The sequence below is a fragment of the Echiichthys vipera genome (assembly GCF_963691815.1).
Source record: "Echiichthys vipera genome assembly, chromosome: 8".
Taxonomy (NCBI): domain Eukaryota; kingdom Metazoa; phylum Chordata; class Actinopteri; order Perciformes; family Trachinidae; genus Echiichthys; species Echiichthys vipera.
In genome coordinates, this window is record NC_139833.1 from 2,004,596 (window position 1) to 2,031,732 (window position 27,137).

At 46.9% G+C, this 27,137-nt stretch overlaps 1 protein-coding gene across 1 annotated transcript; it reads left to right on the forward strand.

The window, feature by feature from the left end:
- On the forward strand, positions 1-26,200 carry bcan (brevican). The gene is made up of 15 exons (XM_083917697.1): positions 1-152; positions 8,185-8,276; positions 9,850-10,242; positions 10,985-11,159; positions 11,420-11,547; positions 12,353-12,646; positions 13,120-14,040; positions 14,134-14,925; positions 15,039-15,257; positions 17,501-17,605; positions 17,703-17,861; positions 22,434-22,516; positions 22,674-22,818; positions 22,909-23,091; positions 25,538-26,200. The coding sequence occupies exons 1-15, from the start codon at positions 148-150 to the stop codon at positions 25,669-25,671; spliced, it is 3,828 nt and encodes a 1,275-aa protein (XP_083773823.1). The 5' UTR covers positions 1-147; the 3' UTR covers positions 25,672-26,200.
- The last annotated feature ends 937 nt before the right edge of the window (positions 26,201-27,137 follow it).

Genomic DNA, 27,137 nt, shown 5'->3' on the forward strand with positions numbered 1-27,137 from the left:
GAAGCCTCCAGCTCCGTCGGTCCGTGTGTGTGTCGGTCCGTGTGTGTGTGTGTGTGCGTGTCGCTGCTCCGGTGCACCTGTGCGGAGGCTCCGCGAGGACACCGACAACTTCCGCTGCTCTGCACCGAGACTCGACCATTTCTGAAAATGAAGTAAGTGCTTTTAATAATTATAACTAAAAAACCTGACAGTTATAGCCTTTATTGAGCACGTGCTTTGATTTGCGTTCATGCACCGCATCGATCGACCCTTCCTGCGCGTTTTTGGATCGTTTAACTTTAAAGAAATGCGTGATACGTGCGTGATATGTGCGTGATGGGCTGCGCATCCCGATGTAAAGTCACGCCGGCAGCGTCCCCTGCTGCAGCATCACTGAGCGTTTTCACAGCCACGGGCATCCAATAATAATCCAGGTCAGAGAAGTGATGGAAGAATGTAAAAATAATCCAAAACTAACATAAAAATCTGGAATTTAAAGTTAAAGAACATCTGGAAATTGTGCTTAAAGTATTAAAAGTGCTCACTGTGCAACATCCCTTATGCTGTGTCATGTTAGTGGGATACAATGATGTAAACAGAGTATTATTATCATTATGAATGCATGAATATGAGAGCATTTTAATGCTGTGGCTGGTTTAGTGCAGTGGGGGAAGAAGGACTCACATCTGTGAAAGTAGCTGCAGAAATACTCTGTTACAATATGCATTCAAATGTTTTCTCAAGTAAAAGCATCAAAATAAAGTTAAAGTACAAAAAGTAAAAGAAGAAGAAGAAGAATTACTTTAATTTTTTCACTATACATGTTACACGCACACACACAGGCCTTAAATACACAGACAGGACCTATATACGTGCAGTTAATGGAGAGATGTCAGAGCGAGGGGGCTGCCAATGGCTCAATGGTGCCTTGCTCAACAGCACCTCAGCAGTGCCCAGGAGATGAACTGTCACCTCTCCAGCCACCAGTCCACACAGGGACCCAGCCAAGTCACCTATGGACTGAGCTGCACTCTTCATGCAACCAAAGGCCCATTTCAGAATAACGTTTATTATATTATTGTTTTATTTTATTTATTATTATTAATGCAACGACTTTAGAAACTGGATCTGCTGGGGAGCCGTGAATTATTAAATCTTCACCTTCACATTTTCTCTCCTGTTTTCTATTTCCGTGCGTTCATAAACCAAAAGCAATGCACTGTAATGTGAATGTAATCCACATATGTATTATTGTGCATCATCAGCAAAGAAGGAGATCCGCTGTACTCATCTATGATGTCACGTAGCGCTCACACAGAAGGGGAGTGGTCCTGCAGGCGCGCTCTGTCTCTGGACTCAGTGTCTCCAGCCAGCAGTTAGCACACCTGTCCGTGTTCAGTCAATCAGCCCCGCAGCTTTAGTTCTCATCGCAAACACATTTAGAAAGTAACATTACCATTCCCCCGAAAATGACGTCATTTCCCATGACGAAGACAGAATTGACCCGCATCTCATCTCATCTTCAGCCTCTTATCCGGGGCCGGGTCTCGGGGGCAGCAGCTCCAGCAGGGGACCCCAAACTTCCCTTTCCCGGGCCACATTAACCAGCTCTAACTGGGGGATCCTGAGGCGTTCCCAGGCCAGTGTGGAGATCTAATCTCTCCACCTGGTCCTGGGTCTTCCCCGAGGCCTCCTCCCAGCTGGACGTGCCTGGAACACCTCCCTAGGGAGACGCCCAGGGTTCATCCTTACCAGATGATCCTGAACCACCTCAACTGGCTCCTTTCAACGCAAAGGAGCAGCGGCTCTACTCCGAGTTCCTCACGGATGCTGAACTTCTCCCCCTCTCTCTAAGGGAGACAAAAACTCAGAGGTCTACGGAAAGATCTGGAAACAAAGCCACGCATCGCCATGACGTCATCAATGCGTGTGACGTGTTACGGCGTGATGACGTATAGGCAGCAAGAAGCATTCTCCGAGGCCCAGGTAGTGTGAGTACAAACGGGCCTGGAGGGGGGGACAAGGACCCTAAAGCACGGGGCACGGTGCAGAAGGACAGTGGGAGTGCGCCCTAACTAAATATTGAGTGCAGAGCGGTTGCTGGGTCTGCTGTTGTGTTTTCTGTCACCACGTCTGAGGTTTAAGCTCTCAAAGCTTGCAGCAATTCAGCTTAATCCGCTTGTTGCTCGCACACAAACCAGCGTCTTGTAGCTCACGGCTCTTGTCACCTCTGTAAAAGTTTTACCCTGCAGCGTGCACAGTCTAATAAGACATGTCTGCTGCTGCTGCTGCTGCTGCTGCTGCTGCTGCTGCTGCTGCTGCTGCTGCTGCTGCTCGCGGCCCGGCTGGTGAATCGTTTCCAAATCACCCCCCTGAACTTAACGTCTCTCTCAGCTCTCAGTCGTGCTGCACGGAGGCTCTTTCTCCCTCTCTCGACACTCTTTTCTCTGCTTCCAGCCCTCCCCGGCTGCTCCTTGCTTCCTGTCACATTGTGTCTGTCAAGGGGGTGGGGGTTCAGGTTGCCCCTGGAGATGGGGAGGCCGAGTCATTCGAGGTGGCGTGATGTGGGGCGGCGTGATGGAGGACGGCGGTGGTCCTTGCTGTGAGAAAGCAGAGGGGTCCAGCGCAGGGGAACAGAGTCGCCGGGTTGATCCAAGGGCGGCTCATCATCCCATTCTCCAACCTGAAAGAGGGAAGCAGAGAGGGGCCGTGTTGGGCTTTGTGCTGCGCGTGAAAGACTGAAAGAGTCCGCGCTCCCTCGCTTTGATTGATTTTGAATATTCAATCTTTTTTGAAATGGTCTATTCTGTCGCTCTGTATGCTTCGATATATCTGAACTATCTCCCGGAGCAGCAGCATTCTCATCGCACACACAGTGACAGACGGGCCGGACTCTCACGGAGCCGGTGCCGTCCTTTAAGAATGCAGTTCACTCACTCCCTCCCCCCTCCTCCTCACTCCCTCCCTCCCTCCCTCCCTCACCCCTCTCAGCCTCAAATGACCTTTCCTGGAAAACGGAGCGGTCAAACATCCTCTCTCTCTCTCTCTCTCTCTCTCTCGGTCCCCGCCGTCTTTTTCCCTCAAGGTGAAGTCATCGACCATTCAGCCCCTCGTGATGCCCGTCTTTGCACTCGTGATGTTGCCTGGGACGTGTCTCCCTACAGGGAAACCTCCTCTCTGTGTGTCACTCGTTCCTGCTCGCTGAGGCCGTACAGCCAGCTTACAGTGTCACACAGACAGCTGATACGTTTGAAATGAGGGGATTGTTAGATTTGAGTTGTCAGACATTGGTGAAGAAGTGTGTGGAGAGAAAGAGAGACCAGTGTGACAGGAAGCTGACGACTTATCAGGCTTTTATGGAGGTGGATATTTGCCAAAGTTACGTCTTTTAACCACTTTAAAATGAAGGTGCATTTGTACTCACACTACCTGGGCCTCGGAGAATGCTTCTTGCTGCCTATACGTCATCACGCCGTAACACGTCACACGCATTGATGACGTCATGGCGATGCGTGGCTTTGTTTCCAGATCTTTCCGTAGACCTCGGAGTTTTTGTGCGTCTTGTCGACTGTTTTTGAATCTTTTCATCGACCAAATCTGCAGTAAACACTCCACCTCCGCATCACACCAACGTGAACCTTTCACCGCCATTGTTTGAAATGTCCGCGCATGGTCCCTCCTTCTTTTTTCTACGTCCCAACAGGCGCACAGGAAATGACCTCAGAACCGCCGTAGGCCTCGTGCTCGTACACGTGCGCACGCTCGTGCTCGTACATGTGCAAATGTGCTTTACTAAAGCCCACCTCTCCCAAACGGGCCGTGGACGGCAAGCGTGCCGCTCCTAGACGTGGTACGGTTGCACTCACACTGGTCAAAGGAACCAGACTTTAGCCGTGAAACGTGCTAAAATGAAGGTGCATTGGTCCTGTCATTTTTTATTCTTACCAGCCGTGACAGCGTTGCTAGTTTTGTTTTCATCTTGTGAGTCTGTGTGTGTGTGTGTGTGTCATCAGGGCAAAATGTGGAGTGACCACCTACTGTAGTGGGAACTACCATAGAGGAGGTTCTGAGGTTTATACCCGTCTGTTGGTTTTGAGACGGACTTTGTCACCTCGATACGGTCCACAGCGTGCAAGGTAGAGTCACAGCATGCTACAGGTGAGTAGGTAAAATCAAAATGAAGACAGAGTTCAAAGATGGGGGTGGTCTGAGCAAGGTCACCTAAAGTAGGAGGGTCGGAATCTTAACGGAATCTTTTGTCGTCTAAACTTAACCTTCTCCTAAAATGAAGAAATAGTCACTCATAACCTTAATGTAGTAAGCTATTCGTTCTTAAAGACATGGTGGCAGCCATTTTGTATCTGTCATATGTGCCGTTGACCTTGAACGGTCATGTTCCCTGTTGTCTGCAGCTCTGTTCAGTGAAACACTCGGACCGAGCGGCTTTAACCCAAATGGCATTTCTGTCTTCAAAGCGTTGAGTTTGGAGCGACGGAGCCAAACTCAGGCATTAAAAGTGCTGCTGGTGATTATTCATTAATCCTGTTTTGATTAGAAATGTGTCACAGCGAGTTCCACCAAACAAACGTTTCCTTCCCTTCGTCACCTCGAGTATAGATCCAAGATTCAAGAAGCTTTGTTCTACCCCGAGGGAAATTATGGTGCCGCAGTTTCAATGCAAAGATGAAAGGATCAGAGTGACAATAAGCATAAAAACATAAATCAAACAAATAACTAACTGTGACAGAGTGCAGCGCTCCTTCCAAAGGGAACCGCTCTGGGACGTGCAGTGGTGGTAATGTCTGCCTCAGCTGAGACTCTTCCTCTCTGCTCTCCTCCGGCTCCTTGTCGGCCATCTTTATTTATACAGCACATTTCATACCAAGGCAACGCAACGTGCTTTACCTGAAGACACAAAAACAAAACCTTTTTTAAAAACATAACGGGCGACACGGTGCTATGGTGGTTAGCACTGTCGCCTCACAGCGAGAGGGTTCCTGGTTTGAATCCCGGCTGGGGCCCTTCTGTGTGGAGTTTGCATGTTGTCCCCGTGTCTGCGTGGGTTTTCTCCGGGTTCTCCGGTTTCCTCCCACAGCCCAAAGACGTGCAGGTGTTCGGTTCATTGATGACTCTAAATCACCCGTAGGTGTGAATGGTTGTCTGTCTCTGTTCGTCTCTATGTGTCCTGTGATAGACTGGCGTCCTGTCCAGGGTGGACCCCGCCTCACGCCCGATGTCAGCTGGGATCGGCTCCAGCCCCCCGAGACCCCGACAGAAATAGATTCAAAACCACCACAAAAAGACACAAAATGACTAAAAATAGATTCAAAACAACCAAAAATCCAGTTTTTTACTTTAAAAGTCTTAAATTCTCCAGAATCCGAGCAGAGCGCCACGTTTCACCGCCTGCTCTGAAATAATCTGAGGAAAACTCAGTCGCAGGCTGCAAACAGCAGTTTCACTCAGGACTGCTGACGTGAAAACAACTCCCCAGAGACACAAGTGAAGGTCAGACATTTCTGGGACATAAACACAAGACACACACATTTTGAGTGGAGGAGATCTTTGAATTTATTTATGGGAGTTCATAAAACCTCCATCTGTGCCACTGAAGCCTCCAGGAGGTCTGCTAACACGACACACAAGGATCGAGTTGGGATCAATTCTTGAGTCATTTTGCATCTTTTTGTGCTGGTTTTGCATCTGTTTTTAGTCATTTTGCATCTTTTTGTGCTGGTTTTGCATCTATTTTTAGTCATTTTGCGTCTTTTTGTGCTGGTTTTGCATCTATTTTAGTCATTTTGTATCTTTTTGTGGTGGTTTTGCATCTATTTTTAGTCATTTTGCATCTTTTTGTGGTGGTTTTGCATCTATTTTTAGTCATTTTGCATCTTTTTGTGGTGGTTTGCATCTATTTTTAGTCATTTTGCATCTTTTTGTGGTGGTTTTGCATCTATTTTTAGTCATTTTGTATCTTTTTGTGCTGGTTTTGCATCTATTTTAGTCATTTTGCATCTTTTTGTGCTGGTTTTGCATCTATTTTTAGTCATTTTGCATCTTTTTGTGGTGGTTTTGCATCTATTTTTAGTCATTTTGCATCTTTTTGTGGTGGTTTTGCATCTATTTTTAGTCATTTTGCATCTTTTTGTGGGGGTTTTGCATCTATTTTTAGTCATTTTGCATCTTTTTGTGGCGGTTTTGCATCTAATTTTTAGTCATTTTGCATCTTTTTGTGATAATTTTGAGTAATTTTGCATCTTTTTTTGATGATTTTGCATCTATTTTTAGTAGTTTTCTTCTTTTAAACCCTTATATAACATAAATGTACAGGAGACAAAGTTAAATAATTGTTGAGAGTTCGGGCTCGTATGGACTCAGAGTTTTCTTGCTGGCTTCATCTTTTGGCCACTTCAGTGACCCTCAGGGTTGTAAAAAACTCGGACCCTTGGATGTTTGCAGGCGCCTCGTGCAGTTTTTCTGTAATATGAAGTCTTCTTCTTGTCGGATCAAAGTTTCTCTGAAGCGGTTCTGAAAGGGTGTTAACTCCAGAACAAGAACAAAGAAAACACGGGAGAGAAGAAGAAAAGAGTCCGGGTGAATATAGAGGCTGATGAAAGGAGCGGGGCTGACGGTAAATCTGGTTCAGTTGGAGGTTGGGCTTCAGTCCGACCCTCCGGGAGGTTCTGAGGGAATCTGGATTCAGCTCACGCTCCGCAGCTCCTGAAGTCTGACTCACAGCAGAGCGCTCCAAGGACACACAGACAGTCCCTCTGTCTCTCTCTCTCACACACACACACACACACCCGCACACACACCCCGATCATTGTGTTCTCTATGATGTGTTCTCTGTGTATATGTGACAGTATAAACGCTGATATCCGTATGTCTGTGATAGACCTGTTGTTGTTGCACTCAAAAGACTAAACACAGAAGCCAGTTGATGAGTTTGAAGCAATATAATTAAAGAAATACGTTGTTCATTGATTCACTCTCGCTGAGTCTGAGTAATCATCCTGTTTTTATGCTTTAAATGAGAGTTAACACGTCATAACTGTTTGTTAAGGACAGGGGTGGGTGATTCTGCTCCTGAAGCAGTCTTTTCAAAAGAAGCCTAATTAGTTTGTTGTTTGGAACACACTGAATCATTATTATCTTTAGTGTGTGTGTGTGTGTGTGTGTGTGTGTGTGTGTGTGTGTGTGTGTGTGTGTGTGTGTGTGTGTGTGTGTGTGTGTGTGTGTGTGTGTGTGTGTGTGTGTGTGTGTGTGTGTGTGTGTGTGTGTGTGTGTGTGTGTGTGTGTGTGTGTGTGTGTGTGTGTGTGTGTGTGTGTGTGTGTGTGTGCGCCCATATAGAAATGATCCGAAATGACCAAAAGGTTTCTTCACTTTCTGAGGATGAATCAACAAATGAATAGTCTGAAAAACGTCTGTAAAGGCGCCCTCCCACTGTGCCTCCGTCCCGTGCCCCGTGCTTTAGGGTCCTTGTCCCCCCCTCCAGGCCCGTTTGTACTCACACTACCTGGGCCTCGGAGAATGCTTCTTGCTGCCTATACGTCATCACGCCGTAACACGTCACACGCATTGATGACGTCATGGCGATGCGTGGCTTTGTTTCCAGATCTTTCCGTAGACCTCGGAGTGTTTTGTTCTCATTTTGGGTCTCTCTGTGCTCATTGTGCACTTTTTTTCAATTTCATTTTGTGGGTGAGGGCCCCTGACTTTACGGGCCCATGGGCCCGTTGCTATGCTAATTATCAATTCATATTTGAGTACTTTAACACTTTAATGCTTATGCTGCGAGTTTCTCACTCATGTAGTATTTCAACTTTCACTGGGATCCATTATCTGTGCATTCGTTTTTCTCCTGAGACATTTTAAGATATCATTATTTTTTTTTATCATCGTTTAATTTTAATTCCCCACTTTTATTCTGAAAGCCAGATGCACATCCTGAAGTCTCGCTTCACATTTGATTCTTAAACGTCGTCTGTTTCCAGTGTTGTTTTACCTCCGTCTGACCCCAGAGGCCTCCCAGGATTCCTTTATACATCTTTTTTATCGCCTTGTTTTATTTCATTTTGCCTCTAACCAAATAAAATGTCAGCTCTGCACCGACATGTCTACATGAGTTGTGTTGTGTTTGCGTTGCGGTCCCTCGTCACGTTCAAGTTCAAACCTTGTCCCCTTCCTCCCTCCTTGTCTCTCAGACACAGACTGGATGCACCTCTGCCTGTGCTGCTGTGTGCCATCTGTCTCCTCGTCCTGCTGCCGTCGTCCTCTACCCACCACCAGGAGTCAGGTATACCCCCCCGCTGACCTCCACCACTCCATTAAATCATACATGACCTCTGACTTTTAAGGGCAGCGGGGTGCCGTTTAATCATTTCCTGTCGTTCAATGTGTTTTCGCTGACACGCGCTCTCTGGAGGCCGTTGTCAAGGGTGTCAGAGCGTCCTGCCACTGAAATATCAGACTGATGCAGCTGAATGTGCCGCGTTGAGGATACTGACGGAGGGAAAGCAAAACTGTTTGGAGGGGAAATGGAAAGTTTTCAGAAGTGAATGGGCTGTAACCTGAAACAGGAAGTGCAACAACACGACAACAGATGTGTTCTTGTGCTGCAAGTCTCTGAAAACAAGCCAACAAGTCCTTATTGTCATTGTGTGCTTTGAGGCAGCAAACAACACGTCTGTATGGCCGTACGCTACACCAGGGGTCTGCGACCTTTACTATCAAAAGAGCCATTTTGCCTCTTTCCCCAGATACAATTTGTCTGGAGCCGCAAAACATATTTGATGTCACAACGGTTTCCTGTCCTAAAACTGTGGTTGTTCGCTAATTTCTCACCACATATCAGGCACACAGGTGAGACACCATCATGTGAAATCAAATTAATACGTCCACGAAACACGATTTTTCTTTGCTAATGTTTTTTGGGGGTTTATCCAGCAGCAGTGTGGGTCACCAACTCCAGATCAGCCACATGCAGGTAAAGGCTCTGGGCCGTACACCAAGGATGTGACGCATATTTCAGTTACACCTAATATTTTTTCAATATCACCTTGATCTCCAAGATAAAATGTTTTCCCCTGTCCACTGTGCAAAAAAAACATGTTTTTTACACATTGTTTATATATTTTTTTGCCAAAGCTACAGGGAGACACTGGAAAAGGGGCTGAAAAAAAATTTTGGGAAATCCTTTTATTTGCACACAACAGGGACTTCCTGCAGAGCCATCACATGTAACCAGGCAGAAATATGGATTCAGCAAACAAGGACAGGTTCAATGTCGAATATGTAGAATCTTTATTAAAAGCTATATTTTATATATGCCAGGGTTGTCTGTTGTTGGGTGCAGCTACTGTAGGCTGGCACTGGGTGAAATGGAGTTAGCCAATCCTGCAGCTGCTTCTTTGTCCCAGCAGCTGAGTGAGCGGAGACGGGCAACAACCAGAGTCACTATAGGCCGAGCATTCACTCCATGGACTGAGAGAAAGGAGAGGAACGCCATTCAAACGCACGCCCACATGGCTACGCTGCTCCTGGATGCTAACATCACTTTCATCTGCACTTAGCTGGAACGGCTAACGCTAACGGCTAACGCTAACTGTCAGTCAAACTCCTCTAATCCTTGATTTGATGCTGTGATTTTCTGGAGGGGACGGGTTCAAACAGACTCAAACAGACTCTGGTCTCCTGTCTCCTCCCCTGACACACTCCAACAAACCTGGCAACCCGACTGCTGGAGTTATTTTTTGTTGTTGCGACTACGATCTTGAGACACTAGATGCTGGTGTTCTGCTCATTCTTCATATTATATCATATTATATCAAACAAAATGTCACTTATTATGAAATCTTGCCTCTCCTCAGATGATTCAAAGCTTCTCCAGGTGACCATCCCCAACTCCCCGCCTGTGGTCGCCGTGCTTGGCGGCTCTCTCACGTTACCCTGCCTGGTGTCTCTGGCCCACCCGCCGCCATCCCCGTCCACCAACGGCCGCCACGCCGTGCTGTCTCTGCCCCGGGTCAAATGGAGCGTGCTGACTCACGGTCGAGAGACGGAGATCCTGGTGGCCCGCGGCGACCGGGTGAGAGTCAGCGAGCACTACAAAGACCGAGCGTCGTTGCTCAATTACGCCTACTCCCCCGCCGACCTCACGCTGCGGCTGGAGAGCCTGAGGCAGAACGACACCGGCTTCTACCGCTGCGAGGTGCAGCAGGGCCTGGAGGACGCTGACGACGTCGCTCAGGTCAAGGTCAAAGGTGAGACGGATGTCAGATACATCAAGAATTCCTAAAAATTTTAAAACTGAAAGAAGTTGTCATTCATCCATCTTCAACCGCTTGTCCCTATCGGGGTCGTGGGGGTGGTGGTGGTGGTGGGGGGAGCCGATCCCAGCTGGCATCGGGCGTGAGGCGGGGTCCACCCTGGACAGGACGCCAGTCTATCACAGGACACATAGAGACGAACAGAGACAGACAACCATTCACACCTACGGGTGATTTAGAGTCATCAATGAACCCAACACCTGCACGTCTTTGGACTGTGGGAGGAAACCGGAGAACCCGGAGAAAACCCACGCAGACACGGGGACAACATGCAAACTCCACACAGAAGGGCCTGAAGGAAGTTTGATAATCAAATTAAAGCTAGCAGCTTCGATTTCTGTGGAGCTCATGATGTTTTTTTACTGTCAGGCTGCCCTCTTGAGTTAACGTGAAGGTTTGCTGTAAAGATCCGCAGACTCTTCCGTGCCACGTTAAAATAAAATTTACAAAAACAGTTATGCCATCTTTTTTTCTCTTGATCATGTCGACAGAAAGGAGACCGATGTAAACGTTTTATTTTACCAAAATGTCAGAAACTCACTTTAAACTTTTAAACGGAAACCACGACTGACTGCTCCTGTATGTCACTTTGCACCATGTCACCATTAATGCTTCCATTTTCCACATGAAACACGACACGAGTCATAAAGCTGTTGTGTTTTTTGTTTTTTTACAGGGGTGGTGTTTCATTATCGTGATGCATCCAGCCGGTACGCCTTCACCTTCGAGCGCGCCAGAGAGGCCTGCGAGGAGATCGGGGCTGAAATTGCCACTCCGGAGCAGCTCCTGGCCGCCTACCGCAGCGGATACGAGCAGTGTGACGCGGGCTGGCTCTCAGACCGCTCAGTGAGGTGAGCACAGGACACACCACTCACCGATCAAGTGGCCTGTTAGGTAGAGTCCAGATGTGCAGTGTGCGTTTGGCAACACGCAGCTCCACAAAACAACAACAACACTAATTTGCCGGACAGATCCGTTGATGGTGGAGCACTCAGCTAACGCATGATCTGCACATCAGAACACACAGATCATCCCGTAGCTGTGATGTTTGGTGTGCTGCCCATCCATCACCACACGAGAGGTGTTTCAATGCGACACTATCCTCCCACAGATATCCCATCCAGATGCCAAGAGAGGGCTGTTTCGGGGACATGGACGGTTTGCCCGGAGTGAGGAACTACGGACTGTTAGAGCCCGACGAGCTGTATGACGCCTACTGCTACGTGGAGGACATCGACGGTAAGACACGCAAAAAAGGTATTTCATTTGTTGGGAAGACATTTTTGTCACCAGGTGTTGAGGCGCCCAGATTATAAACGTACACCGCATGGTCAGAAGTACGAGGACCCCCCCCTGTTAATGGTTTGGACCCCTTTGTATCAATATCAGCTCGAGACCCAGAAGAGAAATTTGGTGTCTCCCTCGGACCCAAACCTACAGAAATGCATCATGAATTCATGCAATCAATGCAGATTTAAAACAGGATGAAACATTACGACATGAGATACTGTTAAAATATGAACCGTTCTATATTCTAGTACAAGGATGAGAACTTGAGGTGACAATAAGAATTGCTTTCAAAATGTATTTTCCCGGGCCACATTAACCAGCTCTAACTGGGGGATCCTGAGGCGTTCCCAGGCCAGTGTGGAGATCTAATCTCTCCACCTGGTCCTGGGTCTTCCCCGAGGCCTCCTCCCAGCTGGACGTGCCTGGAACACCTCCCTAGGGAGGCGCCCAGGGTTCATCCTTACCAGATGATCCTGAACCACCTCAACTGGCTCCTTTCAACGCAAAGGAGCAGCGGCTCTACTCCGAGTTCCTCACGGATGCTGAACTTCTCCCCCTCTCTCTAAAGAACAAACTTTGACGGCCTAAAGTCAAAAGGAACAATAAAGGAGTTCCAATAAGAACATAGAGATTAAAAAGCCCTAGTCGATATTATCATCTTCATGGTTTCGATTGCTCGCGTGTTTCAGCTCAGCTCAAAAGCTAAAAAAGTCAAAACATCCTCAGAACTTGACGCCTGTGTCCTCGTTTAAAGGTGAAGTGTTCCACGGCTCCGCCCCCCAGCGTTTCACCTTCTGGGAGGCCAAGGCCTACTGCCTGAGTCACGGCGCCGAGCTGGTCACCACGGCTCAGCTGTACACAGCCTGGAACGACGGCCTGAACCTCTGCAGTCCGGGCTGGCTGGCGGACGGGAGCGTACGCTACCCCATCGTCACCCCCAGGGAACGCTGCGGAGGAGGTGAACCAGGGGTCAGAACCGTGTATCGCTACAGCAACCAGACGGGCTTCCCCGAGGTCCACACTCGACACGACGTCTACTGCTTCAGAAGTAAGAGACGCGCTCTGTGTTTTGAAAGTAGAGTTTTGAAGTATTCTTCGACTTCAGTTGGGTTTTCACTAACTTGATTTCTTTCTCCTTATGATTGGTAACTTAATGTCTTATCTGGGGGTTCCTGTTTAGATCCTTTGATGGGAGGTCAAATTGTTCTTGAAGTTGAGAAAATGATTTAAATTCTGTTCCTTTGAAAACTTGATTAATTGTACAAAGACCTTCGTCGGCCCGTCTTCTAAACCCACTGTCCCACAGGGAGGGGGGGAACATTGAGATCCACACCGGTCCCCTGAGCATTTTTGATTCCTGTTGTCCAGACTTTTAAAGTGTGTTTTATCTAAATAACATGTTCTAGTAAAAGCACAAATCACATGCATGGACCTAAGAACGTGTCGAACGGGTCCCATTTAAGAACCGATTTACGACAAATCCTTTTGAACGACCGTTTGTCCCTCTGCTCTTTCTTCCAGGCGATAACGGCCCTTACACAGAATCTCCTCAGGACTTTCTTGCCACGGAGCCAGAGGACATTGGCCAGGACATTGTTTTCCTAACTAATCCTGCAGAGGAGGGGGAGGAGTCTAGCCTGAGCGAGGGGACGGCAAAGGGGGGTGAAGAGGTCAAACACGCCCAGACGGCCAATCCTGTAAAGCAGGTCCCTGTGGAGGCTCGGCCCGTAACACTGAGTTACAGCAAGGAACCACCGACGACTGTAGACCCTCATCGCTCCGTCACTCCTCCGTCTGAGCATCATTTGTCCACACAGGAGGACACCTGGGAGGTCATAGAGAGGGCCACCTACCCGGAGTCCTATCAGCCTGCACCTGAAGAAAACCCGGTCACAGATCACCAAGAGTCCCACGCACTTCCAACCACTCCTCCTCCGAAGGCCGATGGAGTGGTAACCGCTCATGAAGAAGACTCCGCTTCACCAACAGCTGCAGCCACAACGTCAGAGTGCAGAGAGCCCTCAGAGCGTCCGGAGACCCAAAGTCCGGAAACACCAGCTGTTAACGCGACATCTGGAGGTGATGCGGGCGAGCTCCTCGGCAGCTCTCCGGAGGTTTTACCAGAGGACAGCACCCCACATGTCCACCCGGAGCTCCCCTCTGAGGCTGAGCTCGTCCACACGAGCACCTCCAGTGACGTTTCAGCGCAGCCAGAAGAGACCAGCGCTAGTTCTGTCGAGGAGATGAATACTGACGTTCACTCCACCACCACGCCGCCGTCTTTTGATAACAGCACGCCTGAGGACGGTCTGACAGAAGAGCAGACAGGAGCGGAGAGCGCAAACCCTCTTCTAGATGAGGAAACTCCAAACTCAGTGACTCAAAGTTTGGTTGGACTGGACACCGCTGTCGCCTCTGAACTGGTCCCCACGTCTGCTCCAGGTAAGTATAGAAGTTAGGATGCTATTGCAAAGTCAGCCACACTCAGATAGACATCTTTAACACGTCATTTCAGATGATCTCTCTTCTCGGCAGGTTACGATCACACCCCAGAGAGCTCGGGTGTTACTGTGGAGGCGTCCGGCCCGGTCGATCAGGCTGATGAGGACTCCGGTAGCTCCTCAGAGGAGACAGCAGCTGATCCAACCGACCACACGCACACCAACCCCACACAAACACCCACAGCACAGGTCATCGCGGTCACAGATGGCTCCAGTGTGAACGCTTCGGTCCTAAACAGCGACCCGGTCACTCTGTTGACATCCCCTGCACCTGTAACACTGTCTCCTACATATGCGGAGGTCGAAGCCAGCTCCCTGGAGATCCTAACCCTCGCACCCGAAAGCAATGCTTCATCTGGGGCCGAACCTCCGGAGAACATCCAGGACAAACAGGAGCGGGAGGTATTAGGAGAAAGCACTGCACTATTCCTCAGCACAACCCAAAGTATCCCAGCCAGCGATCCGAAGGACAGGGGACACGAGGCGGCGGAGGCGGCGGAGGCGGCGGAGGCATCAGGCGACTCGTCAGGAGAAAACCCGGAGGTGGAACTTCTGTCGGCAAGTCCAACTCTCTCAACGGACCACGCTTCTGAGGGAGCCGACGGTGAGGACGACACTGACGCGCCTCCTCTGTCGGAGGTGAAAATCACGCTCATCCCTCATCTGACCCTCACGCCCGGCTGGGAACCAGAGCAGTCCTCTTCGGCTTCCACACCGCAGGAGTCTCGCTCCGATCTGGAATACAGCGCCGAGACGCCCGTCGAATCTGACGACGCCTCCAAGGAGCAAGAGGCTGTGACTGAGATCAGCAGCAGCAGCCTCCACGGTGAGATTCTGCCGCAAAATCACCCTGTGGCACTTACATACGTCAAATAAGCCATCGAGACAGTTTTTTTCGTGTATGAACTATTAGAAATATGATAAAAACTGTGTCTACAGAGCACGGATCAGAGGGCGCTGAGGGGGAGACCAGCACAGACGAGGCTGCGGTTAAAGCGTGCACATGGCGCCCGGATGAGGAGGAAACCCGCGGCCCGACTCTCACAACCGACATCAGCGACGTCACAGCTCCCACTGTGTTCCCACAGCACTACTCTGCCATGGCTGCGTCCCTGCCTGCTGCCGGAGTGTCTGCTGCGAGACGAGCAGGCCCCTCAGGTACACGTGCGCCATAACAACACAGGAGAGAAACCACAGCTGGTGTCTGTGTGCTCATCTGTCTGTGAAAACGCCCAATCAGGAGAGAGATGTACCCCTCCAGCTGACTCGGCACAACAGAGAGATTAGCTTCACATTCTGAATTGATTCATTCTCGTAGAACAGGGGTGTCAAACTCAGGCCCGTGGGCCAAATCTGGCCCGCGGTGTTATTATATTTGGCCCGCAAGATCATATCCAGGTTCTCTGAGAGCTGGCCCACGAGTATAAAGCTCATACACGTCTACTTTTCTGTTCACACACATGAGCATCCATGCTACCAGTCTCTGCAGACACACTGAATCCAGCCCTCCCCAAAAACGAACAGGAGCTTTCAGCAGCGGTGGGAGGCAGATGATCTTTCTTTTTTATCTTTTTTAGTAAAGAAAACCACAAAAACATGACAAAATGACTAAAAACAGACGCAAAACACCACAAAAACATGACAAAATGACTAAAAACTGATGCAAAACACCACAAAAACGTGGAAAAATTACTAAAAACAGATGAAAACACCACAAAAACATGACAAAATGACTAAAAACTGATGCAAAACACCACAAAAACGTGGAAAAATTACTAAAAACAGATGAAAACACCACAAAAACATGACTAAATGACTAAAAACAGACACAAAACACCACAAAAACATGACAAAACGACTAAAAACAGACACAAAACACCACAAAAACATGACAAAACGACTAAAAACAGACACAAAACACCACAAAAACATGACAAAATGACTAAAAACTGATGCAAAACACCACAAAAACGTGGAAAAATTACTAAAAACAGATGAAAACACCACAAAAACATGACAAAATGACTAAAAACTGATGCAAAACACCACAAAAACGTGGAAAAATTACTAAAAACAGATGAAAACACCACAAAAACATGACTAAATGACTAAAAACTGATGCAAAACACCACAAAAACGTGGAAAAATTACTAAAAACAGATGAAAACACCACAAAAACATGACAAAACGACTAAAAACAGACACAAAACACCACAAAAACATGACAAAACGACTAAAAACAGACACAAAACACCACAAAAACATGACAAAATGACTAAAAACAGACACAAAACACCACAAAAACATGACAAAACGACTAAAAACAGACACAAAACACCACAAAAACGTGACAAAATACTAAATACAGACAAACTGTTGTTTACAAGCAGCAGGAGGGAAAAATAACAGTCATAGTTTTGTCAATAACAGTAAAGTTAACGCGCTCACTTGTATCCAAAAAGTGCTGAAAGTTGATTAATGTAAAATGTTTTCTGTATAAGTATTAAATGAATAATGCTGTAACACTCGTCTGTGAGGTTTAAACTGTCTCAGGCTTTTTAAACGTCACCATTTACCCTCTGGTTGCAGAAGTCCTTTTTTTATTATTATATTAATATTGATTGAATCCAGACATTGATGCTGCGACGTGTCAGAGCTGAACAGTGCGTCTCATGTCTGGTGTAACAGCCCCCTCTGCTGGTGCTTCATAGGGTTTCATGGGAACAATTATTACTTTTAACACACACACACACACACACACACACACCTCCAGCCACCAGTCCACGCTCCATTCATGGTCCACAAAGGGATTCAAGTCACCTATGGACTGAGTTACAAATGGTTAAAAATCAGATTATTACATAACAACAGTTATCTCAGGACACTTTACAGAGTAGGTAAAGACCACACTCTATGACTTATTTATGATTTACAGAGACCCAACAATTCCCCCGTAGAGTACGGTGGAGACGAACACCTTCACTATAACAGACAGGAACGTCAGACAGACCCAGCTCTGTGGAGGACGGACATCTGTCTGCACCGGAGAGAGGGAGAGAAGGAGAGAGAGAGAGAGGAAAGACGGACAGATGGACAGATGGACATAGAGAGACAAAGACAGACACAAAGACAGAGACAGACACGCTTCCAGTAACTATAATAATATCTATAGTAATGTGAATATGACTCACATGTTATGGCAGTTAAATAGCAGAATAGTAGGAACAAGCACAGCTAAGGTGACAGAATATGAATAATTATGGTGGCAAACATAGAAAAGGTAATGCATGACAGTGACTTCCCCCAGTGGATCAAACCACGTGCAGCACTTGATAGTGACGGACAGAATGAGCTGGTAAACATCTGGAGCGTCCCTGTTCACACCCCCTTCCCCTGTGCAGAGTCCTGCCTGGAGAACCCTTGTCTGAACGGAGGCACGTGTGTCGACGGTGAACCCACGAGGTGCTTCTGTTTGCCCGGTTACGGAGGAGACTCGTGCCAGACAGGTCGGGTTTCAGCTCCCTAACAAACATACGCACACGTTATGTTCCACATACGCTGACGCACGCCTCAGTGATGCCTCTGTCTGTCCCCGTGCTGCAGACCTGGAGCTGTGCGAGCCCGGCTGGGAGAAGTTCCAGAGCTTTTGTTACCGTCACTTCGCCAAGAGGCAGAGCTGGGAGGCGGCGGAGCAGCACTGCCGCATGTGTGGGGGACACCTTCTCTCTGTCATGACCCCTGAGGAGCAGGACTACATCAACGGTAACCCCCCCCCCCCCATCAAAGTAATCTGAGTCCTGTGACAAGCAGATTTGGGTCTGTAAACAACATGACACACACACATCGGCCATTGCTCACTTAGCAGAAACAGGTTTTGCATGAAGCTTTACTACAAACATGCAGCCCAATGTGCTCCACACAGCAAAACTGACACAGCACAGACACAAAGAAACATTTTTAGTCATTTTGTATCTGTATTTGGTAATTTTGCATCTCTTTGTAGTCATGTTGTGTCTCTTTGTAGTCATGTTGTGTCTCTTTGTAGTCATTTTGTGTCTCTTTGTAGTCATGTTGTGTCTCTTTGAAGTCCTTTACTTGTCTATTTTTAGACATTGCACTTTATTGTGATCTCGTAGTTGTTTTGCATCTCTTATTGATAATTTCTCTTTTGTAGTAATTTTGCATCTCTTTGTAGTCATGTTGTGTCTCTTTGTAGTCATGTTGTGTCTCTTTGTAGTCATGTTGTGTCTTTTTTTGGTCTATTTTTAGACATTTGGCACTTTCTTGTGGTCTCTTTGTGCTTGTTTTGCATCTCTTTGTTGTCATTTTGTGTCTATTTTTTCGTCTTCGTAGTTGTTTTGCATCTCTGTGCTTGTTTTGCATCTCTTTGTAGTCATGTTGTGTCTCTTTGTAGTCATGTTGTGTCTCATTGTAGTCATGTTGTGTCTCTTTGTAGTCATGTTGTGTCTCATTGTAGTCATGTTGTGTCTCTTTGTAGTCATGCTGTGTCTCATTGTAGTCATGTTGTGTCTCTTTGTAGTCATGCTGTGTCTCTTTGTAGTCATGTTGTGTCTCTTTGTAGTCATGTTGTGTCTCTTTGTAGTCATGTTGTGTCTCTTTGTAGTCATGCTGTGTCTCTTTGTAGTCATGTTGTGTCTATTTTTCTGTCTATTTTTAGACATTTTGCACTTTCTTGTGGCCTCTTTGTAGTTGTTTTGCATCTCTTATTAATCATTTGTCTCTTTTGTAGTAATTTTGCTTTGTTTGCAGTCGTTATGTGTATGTTTTTGGTGGTTGTTGTGTCTTTGTTCAGTCACCTAACGTCTCTCAGAGATCGTTAAGTGGTTTGTTCTTTTTCAGCAACGTTTAATGAGTCGGCGCCGTGGACCTGAGTCCAGGACGCCCGTTCAGCAATCGATGCGTTGGCTGGAAACATTTCTTGCAGCAGATATTAAACTGTAATCTTTCGTTCTAACATTCCAACAACGCAGACCGTGGTGTTGTTTTAACAGCGAGGCCTCTCAGAAGAGTGCAGACGAGACACAACACTGACCTTTTCATCTCCTCCCTTTTATTCAATCTGCTGTCCCGTTTTTTTTGAAGTTGGCGTTTCGTCTGGCGGCGAGGCGTTGAGATCAGACATTCCTCTGGGGTTTGCTGTTTGCGCTGCGGGCGGTTGCCATGGAGACCACAGACTGATACTCAGATTGTTAGGGGGAGTAAGTGTCGTACATCTGGAGACTTTATCGTCTTTTCCCAGAGTAAGAGTCGATACGTTCTGGCCTCAAACCCAAACTAGAAGAATTTTTAGTGTAAGTGAGGTTGTTTTACACAGTATAATAAAGGTGAGGGACATTATTTGGTCTCAAGCTGTGATAGAGATGATTATTCATGCTTTTAACTCCAATCCTGAACTCTTTATTCACTGACTTCCTGTCAAATCCAGGACGGGAAGCTGCTGCAGCGTCAAGACTAAAGGAGACTTTTGCAGCTACGGAAAAAAAGTAACTTAGAAAAACCCTTTTATTATTTAGGACAGACAGGAAATGGGGTGAGAGAGAGAGGGGGAGACATGCAGCAAAGGGGTGCAGGTCCGAGTCAAACCTACAGCCGCTGCCTCGAGGACCTTGAGCCTCTTTAGACGGGACGACTGATCTAACCGCTGTTCCCCCCGGCCGCCCGTCTTTTAAGTTTTCAAACCACAAAATAACTGATGACTTTTACTGTAAAGATGTTTATGACATGTGTTTTAGCCGCTCTCGTGTCGTCAATAGCAACAGCAGACGTTACACAGAAAGAACTGGAACATCTGTGGAAACATATCGAACATTTGTGACTTCAAGGACGTTTTATGAAGCTGAAAACTACGGTTTGATTCTCGACCAGAGGTCACTGGGGCAGACTCTTCAACCCTACGGTCAAAACCGGACTTATGTGAGACGTCTCAATAACAGCAGCTGCGTCTGAATGAAACACAGTTCAGTTTCCCACAGTGAGAAACATGTTTGAGCCTCACTGAGGATCTTTCTACCTTCAACCGCAAATCCATTCAGTATCAAAGTGACTTCCTCCTCACAGCGAACAAACCGATCCATTAGAAATATAAATATTGAATATAAACTGTTGTTTATCAAAGTTATCACCCTGTACTTATTTCAGGAATCATGCGTGACTGATACAAAGACCTCCCACATTTGAGAAAACGGCTCTACAGAGAGTCGACTGCACAGAAAGGAAGTTTCCTTCTTAAGGATTTATTTGACTGCGCTGCGGCCCGACGCGGCCCGTCTCACTCCTCCTGCCTGCTCTTGTGTTGGCGCCGGGGTTTGGGAGTGACCAGCTTCTTAAATCTCCTCCAGCAGGACGGCTCCTCGGGTCTTTGGGGAACCGTCTTCGGGCCGCCCTCAGCTGTCTCCGTCGGGGGAACGTCCTTCGGGATCAGCTGCTTGGACTTCTGGAGCATCATCTGCTTCGCCAGACTCTGCCGGGCCTCCTCCTGGGCTCTGAGTCTGGAGGCCAGCTCCAGGTTGACGAAGGACATCACGTCCAACTGCCTCTGCAGGTCCTCCAGCACACGGGCCATCTCCCTTTTTTTGCAGACTCGTCTCAGAAGGAGCTCCTTCTGCTGCTCCAGGGACGCATTTTCCTCCTGCAGCCTTTGAACCAGCTCCTTGTTCTTGGAGGTGGTCTCCAAAGTCTTGACTTTGACTTCCTGCTGTTCTTCCTTGAGCTCTGCCTGGAGCTGGTGGTTGAAGTCCCTGATGGTGGGAACCTCATCTCGAGGGGCTGCGGAGGGCGGTCTCAAACTGCTGATGTGTTGTCTGAGCCTCTGCACCTCCTCCTGACGCTTTAGTCTCAGTCGTTTCTCCTTCTCAAGAACCTTCTGCATTTCTTGGAGCTTGTGCCTCTGGATCGCGGCTTCGTGCTCTACGCTGTACCTCTCGTGTATTTCGTCCCAAAGAAGTTTGTTTGCCTCCTTCAGGCGCTGATCCTCGTCTGGCACAGGCTGGAGGCTCTGGACCTCCTCCTCGTAGACCTCCTCCTGGACCTCCTCGTGTCCTTGAGTCTCAGGCTCGAGCAGAAAGGAGAACTCTTCACAAGCTCCTTCCCACTCCACGAGTTCTCTCAGCTCAGTCGCCGGCTTGGTGGGGAGTTCTTGGTCCACCTCCGTCTCTGGCTGCTGTGGAGTCTCTGCCTCCACCGTTTGGTGCTTGGGAAGCTCGAGGCTGACCGGATTGGGGCACTCCATGCTGAACAGCTCCTCATGTCTCTTTCTGAAACCCACCATGATCTCGTCCGCCTCCAGTTCCCACAGCTGTGGACTTTCACGCTGATCTCTAACTTCCTCCATTATCGATCGGATTGTTGACGTGTTGTTTCCAGAAGTCTCTTTTTAACAGTGTTGCTCTCAAAGGTTCGAGGGTTTGTGGCTCAGATTCTCCGGAACATTCAGAGTCTGAAGACGGAAGATTCTAATTGGCTCTGACGCATCACAGTCTGCAGTGGAAGCCCCGCCCCCTACACACACACACACACACACACACACACACACACACACACACACACACACACACATATGGATAAAATGGCCGCCTGACCATTAAAAGCTTAAAGTCAGTCCCACACTGACCCACAGTTCTGACTGTGAAATAAAACAACTACACACTAATTAAAGTCAATGATTCTTTGTATTCAGTTTAATTAAATACTCAAGTCGTGTACAATTAATTACAACTGTTAGTTTATTTAATATAGTGTATTGTTAGTGATTAAACTATTAAATATTGGTTAAGTTGTGAAAATTCAGCTCCATATTTACAGTTAGATCAACACCAGTAACATGCTGCAGAATGCATCAGTAATAATAAGGACATTTGCATAAAATCAAATTATATGATAAATATAACACTTATGTAATAGCACTAATAATCTGTACTTTCCTTCAGTAAGATGTAGTAATGACAATAATCCTGATATTAAAACCATCTCATCTCTAGTTTCAGACTTCATTCAGCCGGACGCTAACAGTGATTAGCTCGGGGCAGCACGGTGAAGGCATTCAAAGGTCTTTTTTAACCACTAATGCTGCTGAAAATAACAGCAAACCTCTGCAGCAGCATGAGAAGAGTCCCTACACACACAACAAAGCATCATCGGCGTAGAGAGTGAAGCCAGAGAGGAAACACATTTCAGACGCTTGGACCTGGACCTGGTTCTTTGGGTCCTGACCCAGCTTTCCCAATATAACTTAAATATAATAAATATAAATGTACTTATCTGTATCTGCAGCTACTATGTGTGCTCCTTTCTTTTCTCACACCTTTGTATCTCCAGACAAATACAGAGAATACCAGTGGATCGGACTGAACGACCGAACCATCGAGGGAGACTTCCGCTGGTCGGACGGGAACCCTTTGGTGAGTTTACGCCATTGTGCGTTTTGACGTTCGGAGCGTATCAGAGTTCAGTCATCAGTCACAGAAGAGAATAAGAGCTTTTGAATTGCTTTCTGTGATTGACTGATGTCTGAGTCAGGTTGTGGAAACACCAAACACCTTCTCTTCTCTCCGTCAGCTCTACGAGAACTGGTACAAAGGTCAGCCGGACAGCTACTTCCTGTCCGGGGAGGACTGTGCGGTGATGGTGTGGCACGACGGCGGCCGCTGGAGCGACGTGCCGTGCAACTACCACCTATCCTACACCTGCAAGAAGGGCGTCTGTGAGTCCACCTGGACCGCGGCTCTGGTAAAGACCTGTTTTTGTATAATCCGGTGGTGACGATCTCTCCGTTTGTCTTCTAATCTAACAGCGTCCTGCGGCGAGCCCCCAAAGGTTCCCAACGCTAAGGTGTTTGGGAAGAAGCGTTTGCGTTACGAGACCAACACCAAGGTGCGGTACTACTGTGAGGAGGGTTACGTGCAGAAACTGAATCCTGTCATCAAGTGTCAGCCCGGCGGCCGATGGGAGGAGCCTCTGATCACCTGCATCCTGAGTAAGTGCGCCAACAGGTGGACCTCTACTTATTATGTATTATATATTATATTGTACTTTTAACCCTCCTGTGCTCCTAAGGGTCAATTTGACCCCATTTAATGTTTAACATCTCTAAATAATGACGTTTTTTTTTTGTTTGTTTGCTTTAAATTTATGACTTTTCCTCATTTTATGGGGACGACTCATAAGAAACCTAAAATTATCATGATTATATATATTCTTTATTGTTCTTATCGTACATGTACTTGTGGCATCGGTGTTCCTTTGGGTCAGTTTGATCATCTGGATGATTTAATCATTATTATTATTATTGTTTATTTTACAATTCAAATATTATATGAGGTCAAATTCATGCTGCTGTCCTTGATAACGGACGTTACTTTCATTCCAGATGTTACAAATAACACAAAATAGCATTAAAATAACAGAGTTACTTTAAAACACACACACAGAAATCCCTCCATGCAGTTTAACATCAGTGATATTTTTCATTCTGTTAAATAAAAACATAAAGTACCCGACTTAACTTGAGTCACACATTGATTATGATCATTTTCCAGATGTTTAACGGTCAAATTGACCCCGAGAATAAATGGTGATAGTCAAATCTGAGGGCAACAGGAGGGTTAACAGAATAACCGCTACAAGAGGATAAACTATATAACATAAGAAAGGAAGTGCGCTGTGTTGAGGAGGACTACCGTTAAACCGCTGTGTGAAACCTTCAATATGACCAAACCTGGAACATTATCCCACAAAAATGTTCTATAAACGAAACATTTTGTTTGTCCGACACACGCTGAACGACGATGACAATACCTGGCTCTGGTTCCACAATGGTGGAGCGAGCTCTCCACTCACTTAAGGCGCCGTATTCACAAAACATGTAAAGTCTCAGAGTCAATCGTAACTTTCTGTAAATGTTGCGACCTGGAATTATTTGGGAATTGGCATTTTCATTATTTAAGTTACAGTTAATCTGTTTAAACAGAAGCTATTCTTTGTTTCTCGTCACAGTTTGATTTTGTTAATATGCCAAATATAATCCTGATTAATGTCACTGAGGGCGCACTCATACTGTCCTTCCACACCGCGCCAAAACAGTTTTTTCAGGTCAAGCCTAGTGCGTTTGACCAGTGTGAGTGCAACCGCTCCGCGCATAACTTCGGCACGCTTGCTGTCCACGGCCCGAGAGAGGTGGGCTTTAGTAAAGCACGTTTGCACGTGTACGAGCACGAGCGTGCGCACGTGTACGAGCACGAGGCCTACGACGGTTCTGAGGTCATTTCCTGTGCGCCTGTTGGGACGTAGAAAAAAGAAGGAGGGACCATGCGCGGACATTTAAAACAATGGCGGCTAAAGGTTCACGTTGGTGTGATGCGAAGGTGGAGTGTTTACTGCAGATTTGGTCGATGAAAAGATTCAAAAACAGTCGACAAGACGCACAAAAACTCCGAGGTCTACGGAAAGATCTGGAAACAAAGCCACGCATCGCCATGACGTCATCAATGCCTGTGACGTGTTACGGCGTGATGACGTATAGGCAGCAAGAAGCATTCTCCGAGGCCCAGGTAGTGTGAGTACAAACGGGCCTGGAGGGGGGGGCAAGGACCCTAAAGCACGGGGCACGGGACGGAAGGACATTGTGAGTGCGCCCTTGGTGGAGGTCAGAGTCCAGGAGTGATGTCATTAATGTGCGCGGTGGAGCGTAGGAAACAACTGTGGAGTCACGGTGTGTTTTTACGGCCCTTGTTTTGTGCTGAGGTGCGGGACAGTTGTGTTTCTTGTTGTAATTCTGAGGTGAATTAAAGTTGCCAAATGGAAGAGTCGAAGTCATGTCTGCTTGAGGATGCAACATAAATGTGGTAATCCACTGTAATGGACTTTACTATGAGAGGAGCTGGTGCAGGGGCCAGTAGGTAAGTCTTTAAAACACTAATAAACTCTGGCTTCACTAACTACGCTGTTGCTGCTTTGTTGTGTGTGTAGGGACTCTTCTCATGCTGCTGCAGAGGTTTGCTGTTATTTTCAGCAGCATTAGTGGTTAAAAAAGACCTTTGAATGCCTTCACCATGCTGCCCAGAGCTAATCACTGTTAGCCACGCCCAGCTGTTAGCGACTCTCCTGGATTTCTCCGTCTCCATGGCTTATTCGATGTGTGTAATGATTGATGATTTTACGCTGGACTCATACTTTAACTGAGAAGTTTTAGTGCTCCGTAGGAGAACTCTTGGCTCTAAGATCAAATGTTTTATGAATACAGCCCCAGAACAGCAGAACCCCTTCACACCTTCCATCGCAGACTGAAAACTCACCTGTTCAGACTGCACGTTAGTCCGTGAATCGATGAAACACATAAAACAATGCTCATTTGCACTAAGGTTCAGCAGACCGCGCTGGTCTGGCTGTAACTGTTTACTTCCCTGTTTGTCTCACACTTACAGCCCAGACGATGGACGGGGACTCCGTCACCTCACGTCCTTCCCATCGTGAGGAGGCCGCAGAGGCCGCGGAGGCCGTGGGCACAGCCACAGAGAAAGCAGCTCCGCTCTTCTGGGACATTAAGTGGAGCGTCTGAAGCAAAAAGAACTATATTCCACCTCCTTCTTTCCTCCTTTTCTTGTTTATAGAATATCTTTTCCATTCCAGTTTCTGCATTGAGGTAAACTGATCCGATCTTTCCTGTTAAAGTCCTCACAGTCATGGGAAACCTGGAAACCGTGCTGTAATCCAAATACGTGATGCGTGTCAGAAAACGTTACGGAAGCTTTTGGTGATTTTAGTCACATAAAACAAAAACACTGCATGAAAGAGACAAGAGAGGGTCCTTGACACCAACATCCATCTTCCTTCACTCGTGTTCGTAGCTCCAGACAGTTTCTAAGATCCTTTCTTATCTTTTTTTATCTTCTTTCACACAGAAGGAACACATTTATGCAGGAGCATGGATGCATTACTGAACGAGCCCACAGGGGCCCTGGTTCATCAAATGTTGCTGAAACTGCACACAATTGTCACAAAGAGATGCTAAATGACCCCAAGTGTACACAAAATCACCAAGAAAGACCATAGGGATGCAAAATGAGCATGAAAAGATGCTAAATGACTGAAAATAGACACAAAACCACCACACAGAGACAAATCTACAACAAAGACACACAAAATGATAAAAAAATATATGTAAAATGAGCACAGAGAGAAACAAAACGATGACAACAAGATTCAAAATGACTAAAAATAGATGCAAAACCACCACAAAAAGATACAAAATGACTAAAAATAGACACAAAACCACCACAAAAAGCTGCAAAATGACTAAAAATAGACACAAAACCACCACAAAAAGATGCAAAATGACTAAAAATAGACACAAAACCACCACAAAAAGATGCAAAATGACTCAAAATAGGCTCTACATGTCTGTGCCCAGGGGCCCATCGTCTGAGAATACTTCCGTGTGCAGGAAGACGTGTTTGATAACAGACAAATTAAATCTAATTAACCAAATGCACATGAACCCTAAAACGATCATTTATCAACATCACAATAAGACGGTTCATGTTACTGTACTGTACTGAGTCTTAGTCAGTGTTTGGGGGGTTTAGGGATCCACAAATCTAACTTTGTCCTCTGCGGCACACTTACTTTACTCCCTCTCTGCCCGTGGGGAGCTCTACTCTCCTGTAACTGTTCGATTAAAATCCTCCTCTTCAGAGACAAAGTGGAATTTTTGAGTTTCACTGCTGCGTATTTTAACACGCTGTGCTTCTAACGGACTTCATGAGGATCCGCAGCATCAGCCGGTCTGACGTTCACTGACGCTGAACTGCTCCTTTGTCCCGTGTCACAGTCGACAGCTGCTCATAAGGGCGCACTCCAGTGACGTGCAGTGAGGGTTGGGGTTGGAGAGGCACTGACTCACAAGTCAGATTTACAAACATACAGTAGGACGCTGACAGGATAGGATGAGAGAAGAGGAGCGAACAGGATGCTGAGAACCATTTTAAACACCAGTGCAGCTGTTTACTGCAGTATCTCTCACCT

Bases quoted from the DNA above. Each gene is read 5' to 3' on its own strand.
- bcan (XM_083917697.1), top strand. The intron at 8,277-9,849 runs GTATACCCCCCC...GCCTCTCCTCAG, and splicing joins TACCCACCACCAGGAGTCAG to ATGATTCAAAGCTTCTCCAG. The intron at 14,926-15,038 runs GTGAGATTCTGC...CTGTGTCTACAG, and splicing joins CAGCAGCAGCAGCCTCCACG to AGCACGGATCAGAGGGCGCT.